Source organism: Pithys albifrons, chromosome 20 (assembly GCF_047495875.1).
Source record: "Pithys albifrons albifrons isolate INPA30051 chromosome 20, PitAlb_v1, whole genome shotgun sequence".
In the NCBI taxonomy this organism is placed as follows: domain Eukaryota; kingdom Metazoa; phylum Chordata; class Aves; order Passeriformes; family Thamnophilidae; genus Pithys; species Pithys albifrons.
The window spans coordinates 7,346,782-7,361,996 of NC_092477.1; the positions used below are offsets into that span (position 1 = coordinate 7,346,782).

The 15,215-nt window shown below is 50.1% G+C and overlaps 3 protein-coding genes across 3 annotated transcripts in view; all 3 read left to right on the forward strand.

Annotated features, from left to right (window-relative positions):
* Nucleotides 1-4,808, forward strand: part of COL27A1 (collagen type XXVII alpha 1 chain) — a 145,956-nt gene extending 141,148 nt beyond the window's left edge. Inside the window, exons 57-62 of the mRNA XM_071574400.1 lie at nucleotides 233-259; nucleotides 407-472; nucleotides 861-1,029; nucleotides 1,197-1,306; nucleotides 2,068-2,286; nucleotides 2,745-4,808. Coding sequence (XP_071430501.1) covers nucleotides 233-259; nucleotides 407-472; nucleotides 861-1,029; nucleotides 1,197-1,306; nucleotides 2,068-2,286; nucleotides 2,745-2,891 — 738 coding nt within the window. The 3' untranslated portion in view covers nucleotides 2,892-4,808. The remainder of the gene's footprint in view (nucleotides 1-232; nucleotides 260-406; nucleotides 473-860; nucleotides 1,030-1,196; nucleotides 1,307-2,067; nucleotides 2,287-2,744) is intronic.
* A 1,411-nt stretch (nucleotides 4,809-6,219) lies between these two features.
* LOC139681192 (alpha-1-acid glycoprotein 2-like) lies at nucleotides 6,220-8,608 on the forward strand. Its single transcript, XM_071574429.1, has 6 exons — nucleotides 6,220-6,385; nucleotides 7,040-7,182; nucleotides 7,391-7,461; nucleotides 7,752-7,856; nucleotides 8,098-8,198; nucleotides 8,384-8,608. The coding sequence occupies exons 1-6, from the start codon at nucleotides 6,275-6,277 to the stop codon at nucleotides 8,444-8,446; spliced, it is 594 nt and encodes a 197-aa protein (XP_071430530.1). The 5' UTR covers nucleotides 6,220-6,274; the 3' UTR covers nucleotides 8,447-8,608.
* Nucleotides 8,609-9,549: 941 nt separating this feature from the next.
* Nucleotides 9,550-14,421, forward strand: LOC139681174 (alpha-1-acid glycoprotein 1-like). The gene is made up of 6 exons (XM_071574401.1): nucleotides 9,550-9,752; nucleotides 10,229-10,371; nucleotides 10,964-11,037; nucleotides 11,844-11,954; nucleotides 12,713-12,816; nucleotides 14,266-14,421. Exons 1-6 carry the CDS (start codon nucleotides 9,648-9,650, stop codon nucleotides 14,380-14,382), a joined length of 654 nt encoding a protein of 217 aa, XP_071430502.1. The 5' UTR covers nucleotides 9,550-9,647; the 3' UTR covers nucleotides 14,383-14,421.
* Nucleotides 14,422-15,215: the final 794 nt, after the last annotated feature.

A 15,215-nucleotide genomic window follows, 5' to 3' on the forward strand; every position in this document is an offset into this window, starting at 1 on the left:
CTTAGCCCCATTCCTCGTATGCAAAACTGTGTATGTGAATGGACTAGTGTTTCTTGTGCTTTACTCCAAACCATCTCCAAGTGTTTTATAGAGACAGCATTGTTGCCTCTCTCACTTCTCTGCATTGAGGGGCTCCAGGGGAAGGAGGATTTCAAAAGGCTGTGACTGAATATCTGTGCAATAGTGACTGCCCAGCTTTCTGGCTGATGCCCCTTTCTCCTTTGATTTCCAGGGACCACCAGGAATTCCAGCCTCATTTGTAAGTTACCATTTTCTGTAATTTGTTAACAATGATAAATCCTGCAGAGCCAAAATGCTGCTGGGGACCCTGAAGACATGTTTATTTACATCAGGGCATGTTCCTCTTCTGACAATCTCAGTTACCATCTTTTTCACCCCCAACTAGCAACAAGATGGCTTTGGAGCAGCTTTCCACACCCTGATCGACTCGAACACCGCGCTCAAGACAGAGGTAAGAGTGAATTTTTGAACTCCCGGTCTTTGATGGAGCTGGAGGCTGAGAACAGCCACAGTGATGCTTTGTGTGTGCTCAAAGTTTATACACACAAAGCTCTGATTTGTCACTGTTCTTGCAGAATATCTGGAGTTTATGCATGCAGAGACCCAGTTTAAATGATATGGTTCTGCTGTGTCACTTGTTTGTGAAACTTCAGGCCTCCTGACTTTGCCATCATGACTTTGGCAGCACTTCAGTGTCATCCTCCTTAGAACAGCAGGATCTCAGCCAGCATAGCCTGTCTTGGAACCACTGATTTCCCCACAGATGATGCAGAAACACTTGTGGTTTCAGCACCTGGTGCCCCCAAGGCACCTCTGACTTTGCCTCCTTTTCTCTCCAGGGTTACCAACATCCAGACCTTCTCATGCTGGACCACGGAGGGGAGATCTTTAAGACTCTACACTACCTCAGCAACCTCATTCAGAGCATCAAAAGACCCCTGGGAACCAAGGAAAACCCTGCTCGCATCTGCCGGGACCTCATGAACTGTGAACAGAAGATGAACGATGGTAGGGAATCCTGAGTATGCAAAGGCTGCATCCTCCCCAGGGCTCTTTCCTATGGCCCAAACTGGTCTCTTTCCCTGGGACCAGTCATGGAGAAACCAAAATTCCCCTTCTCTCAATCACAGAAAAGGTTAAATGTCCTTGTTAATCACCAAATCCTGTTTCTTCAGGTACTTACTGGATTGACCCAAATCTTGGCTGTTCCTCAGACACCATCCAGGTCATCTGCAACTTCACCAATGGTGGGCAGACATGTCTCAGCCCCATCACTGTCTCCAAGGTAGGCACAGCTCAACCCCAGACTGGCATTTCCCATACTGCTGTTACCAAACATTTACACAGGGGTGTGTTGTCCCGGGACACCGGACAGTGACCACAATGACACAGCACACGAGTTTCTCCTCCAGGAAGACCAATATTCAGAACTGCTCTCATGAGTTAAAAAAATACACCTAAGACTCTTATTGACTCTTGTCAAGACAAAACTGAATGTTCCAGTGCTGTTTGATGAACCCAGAACCTTAACAAGACCAGTAATTTAGCAAACACACTGCTCCCAAATCCTTTGTTGAATTAACTCATGTTCAGGTCACTCTTGCATTTTTCTTTCTGCCAGCTGAAAAAGTGAGGTCAGCTTAAACATACAAGTTTCCAGTGCAGTTAGTGCTACACGGTTTTCTTGAGAAAGCACCTGCACCAGAAACACAAATAACTATATCTGGGTTCATTTGCAGATGAACTGGCACCTTCTGCTTTGCTGCTTTGGAGAAGCGTGTCCTGAATTCAAACTTTACATTCTTTTCCTCCACTTAAGGACCTTCCAGTTTGTTCTGCAAACTAAAGGACTAGCTGTGTCCCTATGAAAACTTTCCAAACTGATTTGTCATCTGGCCATACTTATGCCAGATCCAGCTCTGGACACCTGTGCTGACTGAAGGGGAGGACAGGGCTCACCTTTGCTGTCCCACTTTACACTAATTCTGCCACCAGCTCCTCTCAGCCCCCCTGCAGGTAGCCCTAACCTCTCTGTCACCTTCACAGCTGGATTTTGACATCGGGAGAGTGCAGATGAACTTCCTGCGCCTGCTGAGCTCGGAGGTGGTGCAGCACATCACCATCCACTGCCTGAACACCTCAGTGTGGCGGGAGGGCTCCTCCGACAAACCTTCGGACAAAGCCGTGCGCTTCAAGGCCTGGAACGGGCAGATGTTTGAGGCAGGGGGGCAGCTCAGGCCAGAAGTGGCAGCTGATGATTGCAAGGTATGTTGCTCCTAAAGAGGGAAGAGGTGGAGAGAAATGCCAGGCTGAGCCCACTCTGGCCACACAACAAGGCTCAAGTTACACCTCTGCTTCTCATTCTACAAAAAAAACCCAACACCACAAAGGGGGAGGAAGGGTCAAGTTTACCTGTTCACCACTAATTTTTCAGCCCAGGATGCTATAGCAGCTCCTGTGAAGTAGATGGCCTTCAGACAGAAAGCAAAAAATTAAATCCCAAAGTTATATGTGACATGTAGCAGCAGTTAAATGGCAGAGGGGAAAAAGGTCACCCACAGGTGGTGGCCGTGGCACTTGCCTGATGCCACATGGAGCTGGGACCCACAGAGCTGCATTTGGGCTACTTGAATTAGGAGTCCCTTGTCTCATGAAACACATTTCTTTCCAGTGGGATTCACCCTCCAGTTCATCAGCTTTTTCTCTGTCCCCTCCCTGCACAGATCAAGGATGGACGCTGGCATCGGACTCTCTTTTCGTTTCGGACACAGGACCCTCAGCAGTTGCCCATTGTGAACATCTACAACCTCCCCCCATCCGAGCCAGGAAAGCAATATCACCTCGAGGTCGGCCCCGTGTGCTTCCTTTGAACCAAGCTCTGGAAACCGGGCTCCGAGGCTCCGACCCCGCGGTTGGCCTGTCCTTACACAGGCTCTCCCACCTCTCTGCAGCAAGGACAGCTGGGCTGTATCTTTTGGGTCACCTCTTGCTCTAGCCTTTGGCTCAAGGTCTCAAAGAACCCGTGATCTACTGAACTCAGCCGATTGTTGAAAGGAGGAAGAACAAGGGCATAGGGGAAGCAGCGTCAGTCGGGACGTGACCAGTGGAAAGGGAGCAGGGGACTGGATGGTGTGGTTCCACACACAAAGCTTTTTCCATGACCAAAGAAAACATTGAGAGAAACCTCAAGCGACTTGCAGCATGTGGGGTTTTGTTGTTGTTGTTGTTGTGCTTCCCTCCTACCCATTTTGTCTGGTTCCTGAGTTACCAAATGCTCTTTCCATTGAAAAATAATTAAAAAATAGAGCTTCCCTCTCAGAGCCTGTCACCTTCTGGATGGCCACGTGCTGCATCAGGTCTCCCAGGCGGAGCTGCAAGTTGAATCTGGGCTGCTCTGTGTACAGGAAGCATTTTGATGTGCAATATTAGAAGAAACAAAATATATATTATATTATTTAAAGCAAAAAGGAAAAGGAAAAAAAAAAGAAAAAAGCTAAGTTCCTCCTTCCATGAGTTTAATCAACATCCTCTCTTGTGCTTGGTGTTGGGTAGGGGAGACTCCTGAAGCCAAGAGGGGGAAATGGAAAGAGGAAAGGGGAAGAGATTGGTGCTAAAAGAGAGAGAGAGAGGATGGGCTCGTCTGATTTGTTTCTACCTCTCACTGTGAAATCTCTGGTGCTCTTAAAAAAGTGTGTTATTTTATATATATGACTTTAAACTATTTAAGGTTGTGAAGGTGCTACAGTGTCTTGCCACAGACCCAAAATAAAAAGCCCCATAGGATCATCTCTCTCTGGGAAGAGAGGAAATTACAGTCCACAGCTCAATCAGAGAAACAGCCACCTTAAAAGGGATCCATTAGTGGCCATGGGTGTCAATCACTTGTGACAACTCCCACTGCATCCAAAATCACCTACAGGATATTTTACAAGCAAATTTGCTTTTTTATTATTTTTTGTTCATCAGCACTTCACTGCTTTGGGAGGGGAGTGAGGGACACAGCTCATCTGGAAGTGTTGAGCCTCAGAGAGCTATTTCCTAGTCAGTTGTCATGTAACTAGTTGGGCTGTAGCTGCACTGGCCCTGTGTCTGTGCCAGCTGCGGCTCCCTGGGCTAAGCTCATATTTAAACCCAGCTCTGCAACCCTTCCCTCAGCCCCTCTGTCAAGACTGACATGATGGTACCTTGTTTCAGAACCCAGCCGGGCTTGGAGGGGTTTTGTTTTGTTAAGTTTTGTAGAAATTTAGTCTCTATATGTAAATTTGGAGGTTTGGTTGTTTGTTTTTTTTTAAAGAGGATAATTATGGTAATCTTTAATTCTATATAAGGAATAATATTGATGTAATCAGAGCTGTACTGTATCAGAAACTCTTCAGTGCCTGTTTGGAGTTTTCATGTCTCATATGAACTATGGATTTTATTTTTTGAGGAAAAAAATTATCTGTGAGTCTCTCTTTGTGTATTCTTTTTTTTTTTTAACTACTGCCTGCTGGTTGCTTTCCAACAACCATCAGAAAAGGTTAACAGGATCTGTCCCAAATACCTCGCCCTCCATGCAGCCCCTGCCAGAAATACCTCACCCCCAGGCCAAAATCACCATCACCCATCACTCACTGCCTCCCTGCACACCCCCCACATTTCAGGTCTCTACATCTCTCAGCCCTTGCCATTGGTTTTGTGTGTTTTCCCAAGGCTGCACTTACCATTTGTTCTCATTAAAGCTTTGCTCCTTTTCTTTTTCTCCTTTTTTTTTTTTGGACTTTAAATAAATATTTAAAACTGAGGCAATGAAACAGGACTGGAAAATGGGTTTTTTTGTTTCTTCATAGGAAACCTAAATCTGTAACAGGTGCAGAAATATCCCACCTCCCAGGGTGACAACATTGGTGTGACAGCCCCAGTTCCCCCAAGTGATCTGAGGAGCCAAACTCACACCCCAGACCCTTCCATGACCCACCGAACCCTCAGAAAATGCTAAATGCACAACAAGGTTGGGATCCTGATGGTTCCCCACTGCTGTGCATCACCTGCCCCCACCCTGTGCCTCATCCATGTCCCCATCCTGACAGACCACGGGGGGCCAAGAGAAAGAAAAGGTGGGAGAGGGAAAGCAAAAAAAAAAAGCAAGGGAGAAATGGGGGAAAACTGGAGGGGGAAAATTAGAAACTATAAGGAGGGGAAACAAACAAACAACTATAAGGAGGGGAAACAAACAAACAACTATAAGGAGGGGAAACAAACAAACAACTATAAGGAGGGGAAACAAACAAACAACTATAAGGAGGGGAAACAAAGAAAGAGGGGAAAAAAGGAAAAGGGGAAAGAAAAGGGCAACAGGAAGGGGCAAAGGAGGGACAGGAACAAAAGGGAGGAAAAGGGGATGGGGAAGGGAAAAACCCAGTTATGCTGCCCCACAGACACAGACTTGGCTGGCCCTGGTTGCAACAGCAGCAGTGGGAAGAGGCTGAGTCATGTTTACTCAACCAGTGCTGTGCCCCTTCCCGGCAGTGGTGGCACCAGGTCAGCTTTGGCACTAAAACCCCTCTGGTTTGGGGCTTAGAGTCCCTCCCACAAGCTGCTGGTCCTGAACTGAGCTGTGGTCAGGGCTAAAACAAACATCTAATAAATCAATCACAACACTTAATCACAAAGCCAACATTAGAGCTCTAAGGCACTGTTAAATGAGGAGATTCTGCATTTAAAGTTCTAATTTATGTAGTTTGTTAAAAGCCTGAGTCCACTGCACTGATGGGTCTCCTGCCTTGTACCCAAGGCCCCTTTTCCCCATGGAATTCCCCAAGCCATCTGCCCAAGAGCACATGTGAACCCTCGTGCCAGCCCCGTGCTCTGTGCAAGGCCAGTGTGAACTGAAGCCTGGAGGTGAACAACCACCACCCAGCCACCTCTGGGAGGCTTTATTTGCCCTGCGGGGGAAGCCACATTCAGGTGCCCCCAGTGCCCCCAAACACACCTGGAACTGCCAAGTGCTTCACACCCACAAAATTAATCGCAGTTTCCGAGAACAAAAGCCTGCACTGGCAAAACTTACAGTTGGTGCAGGGGGTTCTTCATCTTTTTCTGATGGAGAAATCCAAGATTTTGCAAGTTGAGTTTCCTCCACCTCCTATTACTTCATACCTGAGCAAACAGCCAACGGTGCTGGGGATGTCCAGCATTGCTGGTGGCAATATATAAGGGACAGAGCGGACCAACAGCCTGGCAGAGCAGGAGCATCCTCCCAGCTGGCCAGGAGATGCTGGCCACACTCACCCTCCTCCTGGGGCTGCCCCTGGTCCTCAGCATCGAGCCCCCCAGCTGCGTCCCGCTTGTCCCAGTCACCTTCGACAACACCACCATCCCCACGGTAAGCCCTGCCCTCTCCTTTCCTGTCAGCATTCCCAGCCCTCACAGGTTCAGAAAGAGGTTATGGACCCATCAGCCCTATGCTTATCTCTCTGGTGTCCATGCTGCTTTTCCTAAAAACAAAAAATCCAGACTGCTGCATAGGAGTTCAGGGAAAGGGTGAAGCCTTGCAGCTCTGCATTCATAATCTCATGAGCAGAAACTTTGGGAGGCTCCTGCTTCCATCTCTCCATGCAAACCAGGCTGGGCAGCACCATTCCAGTGCCTTGCCACGCTATTAAATAAATTCCTTCAAGTGATGGTGACTCAGGTCACAAGTCTCCATCCGCAAACCCTTCACTCCATAAACAGTATTTAGTCCCTTGGGAGTGTTTCATGGGAGGAAAGCAATGAGAGCTGGGCATGGAGCAGGAGGGAAAATGCCACAGAAAGAACTGTCTCTCCTGGGAGCTGGAGCAGCATCTTGGCAGAGAGGGAACAATACCCAGGGGATAAAACCCCTCACTCAGCTTGGATCCTGCCTGGGGCTGTCACCTACCAGGGGTCCTCACGTCAATGGGGTGGCAGGACACAGCATCTGCTTTCAGGCAGGGAGTGCCTGTGGGTGAACCTGGCATGGGTCCCCCAACCTTCCCCCCTTCCCTCCCCTCTGCAGCTCCTGGGACCATGGTTCTACATCGTCGGTGCCTCCAGGTACCCTCCTCACTTGGCAGAGATGAAAGCAGTGACATACACAGCTTTTTCCTTCTCTCCTGGCAGCCGTGAGGACGAGCTCAATGTCACCGAAGTCATGAGACTGTAAGGACAGGAATTCACCCCCACACCAAGTTTCCCCATCCCCAGGAGCACGTTCACCCACTGGTACCATCCTCCACTAATCCTGGGCTGGAGAGCAGCTATGCCACATTTACTTAAGCTCTGCAGTTCTGTTCAAGTTCCCAATCCCTTGGGCTTGGCCGGGGCAGCCTCAGCAGTATTTGTTCCATCTGAAATCTCTGCCCAACAGGAATGGGACTTGTTTGGTGAGGAACAGCAGCAAGATCCAGGTCTTTCATGAGAACTCCACCATGGCACATGGTAAGGCCCCAGCTGGAGCACAAGGGTGGGGGGACACAGGTGCAACTTGGGCTCTCTCACTTTTGCCCCCAAAGTACTTGACATCCTGAGTCCTTTTACACCTAAAATCTCGCCTGGATGAGGGGAGACAAATTTCTGCCACCTTACACAATGGGTATGGCGGTAGTGTGCGACCAGACTGGTTCCCACTGGGAGGAGTCTCAAGGGTAAAAGGTCATAAGCAGCCACTGCCAGCTTTGCCCAGGTTGAGCCCCAGCACAGGGTGATCCCACTCTCTCCATGCCTTCCAGTTGATGAAAATCAGACGGTTTCCATGGCCAGACTGATCCAAAGCAACAAGGACCTGCTGATCCTGAACCACATCAACATCGACTTCCCAAGTCTGAGCCTCTCAGGTGAGTGGATGCTGACTGGATCTGTGGGGCACAGCCCTGCCCAGGGACAAATCAAGGGACTTGGGAATCCCCAGCCCTCACAGATAGGGCAGAAGCTTCTTTTCCACTGATACAGAGACTGGAAAGATGGGGGCAGGCAGGGAGTGGGCTCCACATCTGCACTATGGGGACCACCCAGGAGGAAAGCATGCCAAAAATTCTCTTTACCACCATCCCCTCCCCTTCTCCATTTCTCTGACAGCACGGACACCCAATGTGAGCAAGGAGCACATGGAGGAGTTCAAAGCTCACCTGCACTGCCTGGGCCTCACTGAAGAGGACACGTTCCACACTTCCACAAAGGTACAAACTCCTCCCAGGGTGGGCAAGTCTCAGGCCAGATTCTGCCTCCAGCTGGGATGGAAGTGTGGTACCACACTGCAGCTTCCCCTCTGTGCATCCTCCCTCTTCCCAGAGTATCCAACCTTGCCATTCCTGCTGGTTTGGGCGCGAGGGGGCACTGACAGCCACTCTCCTCTCTCCCATAGGATGCCTGTCCCCTTCCTGGGGAGAAAACAGGTGAAGGTGACACAGATCCACAGCTGAAGTAATCCCCATGGACAAGGTCAGCTGCTCCATCCTCATTCTCCTCCCGAGGCAAAGCTCAGCTCAGCCTCAGGACCTCCTGTCCAGGCTTTGCTTTTTCCTGCCAGATTAAACACCCCATTTCACTGTTCTCATCTGGACCTGAAATAAACCACCGTGCTACAATCTCTGGCTGCTCCTGCCCCATCCTCTCTGGCAGCAGGTGCAGAAGCCCCTCCTGCATGTCCTGCCCATGGTACTGCACCTCCAAACCTGCGAAGGGGTGTGAAGAGCACCAGACAAAACCCAAACAGGGCCAACCATGACAGAGGGCACAGAAATGCTCATCCCTCACACCAGTTCTGTGGTGGCAGGGGACTCTGAGGATGTGAGCACCAATCCATCATCCTCAAGCCCACAGGGAGACACACAAATCTGCCAACCCCCTTGAGTCTCCTGCACCACAAGACTTTCAGCAACTGAACATCCTACCCATAATTTTCAAGCCAAATCCCACAAGTGGAGCTTGCAAAGGGGGTCACAGTGGGGTGGGGTAACAAGGGGTGACATCATGGCTTCCCCAAATGTCTCTGAGCAGAAAAAAGATGAGGCAATGGGAAAAACCATCACCCAGGGCCAGTCCAAGGGATTCAGGGAGGTTTCACTAGCAGAGAGGAAAAGGCAAACCGAAATAACACCAGAGAAGCAAGTCCTGCCCTGTTTGGTGATGTGGAGACTGTAGTGGGACGGGGAGCAGGGAGCTGCCACAGGAGGTCTGCCCAGCAAGATGGGGGTGACCTCCTGGGGCCCATCAGCCCCATTCTAATGGCTGGTTTTGGCCAGGAGCAAAAACACCTTCCCTTTGAAGCCCACCCTGGGCTTTGCCTGAGATGTGGGGAGCTGCACTGTACCTCACTAGCAGAGCACGAGGCAACTACAGCAGCCATTTGTGGCAAGAAAAAACAGACAAATTTAGAGCAAATTTAAGATTTAAATGCAGCACCTGCATCGCCCCCACCACCAACAGCACAGTCCTACCAACAGCGCCAGTGGCTCACGGTGTGAGCACCAAGCACGTGGCTCTTCCCCCGCACTGGCCCTAAACGGTGCTGGTTGTTGCATCACCCGCGCGGAGCAGCCGCCCTGGGCACATCCTGTCCCCTCCCAGCAGGGCTGCAAGAACCAAGGGCCGAGCGAGCGTGTCCGTCTGTCCGGGGTTCGGGAGCCATGGCTGTGGCCGGGATCAGCATCGCCCTCGGCCTCTCGGTACTGCTGCCCGTGGCCGCCTTCCCGTGCGGAGCCCCGAGCCGGGACAACACCACGGCCTCAAAGGTAGGAGGGACACGAGCCCCAGGGGGCTGCCCCACTCGTGCAAAGGGTCTGTGGGTGCTCTGTTAAGCCTCGCTGTCCCCTGAGAAATGGGGAAACCCCCCTCTGGTCCCCCACATCTCTGCCGTTTGCTTTCTGGAACACCTGTAATTACCCAGTTTTCTTTTGATACCCCAAGAAGTTCCAACAGGAACCTTGAAATAAGGGGGTTTGGCTGGTGTGGGTTTTTTTCTGCAAATCCCCCATGACAGCATCCAGAGCATCCACAGCCGGCGCCAGCACCTTTTCCAATCCCCACACTCAGCTATTTTTTTTTCCCCTTTGCATTTGCAAAGGTTTCATCTTGTTGCTGCCAATATGGTGCACGAGGGGAGTACTCGCAGAGATACCAATTTTGCCACGCAGTGTGGGAACCTCCTCCCCACAGCTCCGCCTGCACACCCGGCAGCTCTCCCCACCCTGCCCCTCTCTCCCCACAGCTGCTGGGGAAGTGGGTCTACGTGGCCGGGGCTGCCCAGTTCCCCCAGCACCTCCTGGAGTTGCTGCTCATCGACCACGGTCACCTGCACGTGGAGCCCGGTGCTGACGGGCAGGAGCTGCTCCTCACCCAACACGTGGCCGCGTAAGATGCAACCCCCCCCCCAAACTCATCTCCTCCCTCCCACAGCCTTTCAGCACAAGATACAAACACGGCTCAAGGCGGGTTTCTCCAAAGAGAATCCCTCCTGGCTGATCCGTGCTTCCTCTCCCATCTCCTCTCTTCCTCACTCCCTTTATTTAGTTTTTTGTTTCAACAGACCCCTGGTTTAGGCAAATTTTGCAGGGCACAGAGGTCTCACAGGCACCATGCCCTGTGGGCATGGAGAATGCAGGCAAGGAAAAGACCTTTCCAGAAGTCCCTGTGCCACAGCCACCAATTCTGCCAGACACCACAAGGTGTTTCCCTTGCAGGGCCAGACTTTCAGGGGGTAATCTTTTCTGTCCTAACACAGGCAGCAATTTGTAGTTTCAGTTTATAGGGTGGAAAACATCACCAAGGACTCGGGGCAAGGCAGAAAAATGCACAGGAGAAACGCCTTAATTTCAACAGTGAGAGCAATTAGCCCTTTGAAGGAGGTGGCAGGTGCCCAGTGAGAGATCAGGACCAGGGCTGAGGCTTTGCTGGTCCTTTCCAAGCCCACAGCATCACCCTCTGCGTCTCTCTCTCTCTCCAGGGGGGACCAGTGTCTCACCAACAACCACACCTACTTGGAAATCACCACTGGTAATGGCACGCTGGTGAAACACGGTGAGCACCACCATTATCACCCAGCCCATGGGTTTGGATGGAGTGAGGCACACAAAGGACCCATGTCCATGTTTTCCATCATTTGATATATTTATTCCTGGGTTGCTTTGCCTGTTTGAAGCCTTGGTGGGCTCTAAACAACTCCCCAGGCCTGAGGATAACTCCCCACTCCTGGGACACTCAGAGGATCACACTCACTCCCCCATCCAGCCACATTAAACCCCACAGGGCAATGCTGTTCCAGGAAGAAACCTGCTCCCATCCCTGCTGGTGAACACCATCTTGTTTGTAAAGTTATTTCACAATCCCTCAGGGAATGGAGGGAACACTCAGGGCAGGTTTCAGTGAGTTAATGAAGCCTCACATTCTTAATTGCTTCCTGCTTGCTAAGGAAACGGGTGGGAATTGCAGCCCCCTGGATACAGTTCGCACTGACCCAGCCACAACAGCATTGCTGTGAGCAGGGGGCAGTTTCTCCACATCTTTGCAGACACCCAAGCTGCAAGGTCAGGCACTATGAGGGCAGACCCCCACACCCTGAGACCCGGCACGCCATGCCTACCAGCACATCCCAACAGCAGGATAGGAGTTGGATGATTTTTGGCTTCTTCAAACCCTGGTCCCATATTTAAGAAATGCAGTTTATATAAACTGAGAACCAAACAAGTCACATCATGTCAGGACATTTGTCCTCACATGCTGCTGAGGGCTGGATTCCAGGGGCTACTGGCATTGCCCATACCTGGCCTGGGGCTTATTGTTACTGTAGCACTAAAAATCTGAATATTGTGGTGGTTCTTTCCAAGCCAAGACACAGCAAACTGTGGGGATGCTGATGAACCTCAGCTCTGAAGACCTTTTGCTCATTCAGTACCAGCTGCAGAGGGAAAGGATGTATTTGGGACTGTATCTCTATGGTAAGCAAACTCCTTTCTAAAGTAACCTAAAGTTGTCACAGGACACCAAAACACATACATAAAATTATCATTGAAAACCACACAACAGCTTGTCTTCACCAACAGACCGTGACACTTCTGAGACTGATACTCCAGGGGTCACAGGAGCATTTACAAACCCCCTTAAACCCCACATCTCTTGGCAGAGCAGAAAGAGGCCATTAAAGACTAAACACACACTGTAAATATTCAAAGAACAGGAAGCAAATACAATTCAACGTCAATATCATTGTAAAATCTCAATATTTTCAAACCAACCATGATGTACTTGTACTTACCTCCCAGGGCAGAGCACGTGGCTTTGCAGTGTCAGCACAGGCAAAGCTGATCAGATCTACCCACAAGGCCATAAAGCAATTTTAGACACAGATAAGGCTCCCCATAACCCATCCAGACTGCAAAGAAGTTGCTTAAGAGAGTTTGAAATCTGCCTCCACACTCAGCCTCAGTCTCTCCCAACACCCCAGGAGTATCAGATCCTGCAACCCTTTAAAGCAGACAGGACCAGACTATTCTGGGAGAAGATTATAAAAAGTGATACCCAAGGCTGATTTTTTTTTTCAAATGTGCTCAGCATGGGAACAAGAGACCCCTGCAGAGATCATGCCCACAACAAGCACTAATGGGGAAGGGAGGCAGCGAGAGCAGTGACATGGCACAAAGGGCCATGCTGAGGCCACCAGTCTGTATTTAACTCCTGGCAAATACTTCTCTTCCAGCCCGGAACCTGAGCGTGAGCACCACTGACCGAGAGGAATTTGAGCACCAGGCCAAGTGCCTGGGGCTGAGCCAAGAGCAGATCATTTATGCACCCTGGAAAACCGTACGTGGGTCCTTGTGGGTGGGCAAGGGTCAGCAGAGCCACCACAGCCCCCACTCCAGGCAGGGACACAAGACCTTGGGCTGTACCTCCAGCTGCCAAAGTGGGGTCTTGGAAAGGCACTTTTGAGATGCTGGAAATTATTTCAGGGACTAAATAACCTCAGGCTTGCTTAAATGGAGGTTTAAAGTAACACTCCCCCCAGGTAGGCAACTCCCTAAAGCAAATACCTGCACATGAGTATCTCCAGGGAAACCTGGTAACTGCCTCCCACTGCTGGGAGAGAAATAGCTATAACATGGGATCTTTGTCCCGAAATTCCTCATTTTGCCTTGAAACTCCTGATTTCCCCCCACCCCCGCCAGCAGAGATCAGCTGCCCCCCCAGGAGCTGCAGCAAGGGCTATGAGAAGCCAGTGCCCAGGGGATTTTTTCCTTTTGGTTTTTCACCAAAACTTCAACCAGACCAAGCCCTCACCTCTGCCACCTGATTTAGAGCATTTTGTCCTGCAAATGACCCAGTCCCCAAGTCAGTTTGATAGTGCTCCCTTTTGCAAAGTGAAGATGAAAAATATCCCACCTTTTGCTGTTCCATCCTGCCCTTCTGTTCACCGACATCAGGAGGATCTGAGCTGCCAGAGTTGCCCAAAACGCCACACTAAGCAGCCAGGCTGGATCTAACTCTTTCTAGCCTCAAGATTCTTCTTTTAAAACTGTCCCCCACAGATTCAGGACAACTGGAAGCAGGGACACAGTGAGAAGGTGAAACCCCTGTGGTTTGGGTGGGGCTGGCGCAGGTCTCCTCTCTGATTAACACAAACAGCAGCACCTGGGAGACAAAGCCCAGCTCTCTCACATTAACTACATGCAGCTGTGGAGGGGGGGGGGCGTTGCAGAGGCATCTGGGTCACATTTAAATCAGGACAAGGTTAGAGAAGGGTAAAGTGAGTGCAGTAAGACAGAACTGATTCTTCTTACAAGCTGTGGTGCAGTTGCTGTTGGCAGAGAAAGGTTTTGTGCCAAGCCAAGGCAGGATACTGCATCCAATGAGTGAAAAAAATTATTAAACACCAAAAAGATTTGAGGGAGCTCTGAGGCAGACTCACATATTCCTCCATCAGTCCCAAGCATTAGCAGAACTTTACCCAAGCTGAGTGCCTGGGAAGCATGAGCTTTTTAGTTATTTCCCCAAAAGTCTGAGTGCCCCTTTCCTTCAGCACACAGTTGCTGAACTCCCAATGTAGCACAGCTTTGCCTCAGAAATTTGGGTTCCTCTTTGCAGCACATGCCTGGAAAATGGCACCAGCAGCACCTGGGTGAGCAGGGTCTGTTCCTGGGACCCTCTTAGACTTACAATCAGCTAAAAAGGGAAAGGAAAATACTTCTTTCTTCAGTAAATTCACTTGCTGCTGCCTTGGCAGATGCACTTATCCTGTTATTGTTGTTTTGACAGGAGCTGTGTCAAGCTAAAGAAATAGAAAAAGGAAACACCCCACACATGGAGCCCATGGCTGCAGTCACAGCATCACCTCCCCCAGGTGCCCCCCGGCCTGGGAGTGTGGGGAACTGATCCCATGTTGGGCAATAAATGTTTTCTCCAAATTCCATGCATTTTGTTGCTAAGCTGTTGGAGAGCAGAGGTTTCTGGAAAGGTCAGAAGTGAAACTTGCAAAAAGAAATTGAACATCCAGTTCACCTTGTTCACCTGGGAGTTGGTAAGAATCATCCTGGAGCTTCACACCAAGCTTGGAAGAGAGCTCTGACAAAAAAGCAGCACTGAGATGGAGCAGTAAGAGAGGCCAACCAGGAGAGGGCAATCATTAACTATATTAAATGAGCATGCCAAGCATTTGAGGAGTAACTGGGATATACAGAAGGCTGGAAACTTATGTTTAACTGTTGTATATCCTGAGGAAGAGGTGGCTTAGCTACAAGAAATCCTATTCTTTTGACAGGAGCTTGGCTGCCAGGTAGCCCAGCTGGGACAGATATTCCTGCCCAAACCCTTTGGACCAGGCAAGTGCTTCCCAATAACATCTGTCCACAGTGAGGTTTGCACACAATGACACTGACAAATCATCCTTCTGCCACAGGGAGGGGGTGCTGACCCATCCCAGGCTGGATTTTTACCTTTCCAGAGAAAAGGCCATGTTTTCTCATTTCCCAGTAAGCTCAGCACCCTGGAGGTGACAAGTGCTGAGATTGACACTGCTCTCCATGCCTCTGGTACACCCCTGGAGCTGACAGGCACCTCACACATCCCTGATCCCACCCCCAGCCCCAAAGGGAGGACAGCACTGTCACTGCATTTGTGAAAGTGAGGTAGTTTAGAGACTGTTGTTGCTGCATGTCTGGAGAGTAATTGAATCTCTCAGCTCTAACCTAGTAATTAAGCACTGAAAA

Bases quoted from the DNA above. Each gene is read 5' to 3' on its own strand.
- LOC139681192 (XM_071574429.1), top strand. From the start codon at position 6,275: ATGCTGGCCACACTCACCCTCCTCCTGGGGCTGCCCCTGGTCCTCAGC. The intron at 7,857-8,097 runs GTGAGTGGATGC...TTTCTCTGACAG, and splicing joins CCCAAGTCTGAGCCTCTCAG to CACGGACACCCAATGTGAGC. The intron at 8,199-8,383 runs GTACAAACTCCT...TCTCTCCCATAG, and splicing joins CGTTCCACACTTCCACAAAG to GATGCCTGTCCCCTTCCTGG.
- LOC139681174 (XM_071574401.1), top strand. From the start codon at position 9,648: ATGGCTGTGGCCGGGATCAGCATCGCCCTCGGCCTCTCGGTACTGCTG. The intron at 10,372-10,963 runs GTAAGATGCAAC...CTCTCTCTCCAG, and splicing joins CTCACCCAACACGTGGCCGC to GGGGGACCAGTGTCTCACCA. The intron at 11,038-11,843 runs GTGAGCACCACC...GTTCTTTCCAAG, and splicing joins TGGCACGCTGGTGAAACACG to CCAAGACACAGCAAACTGTG.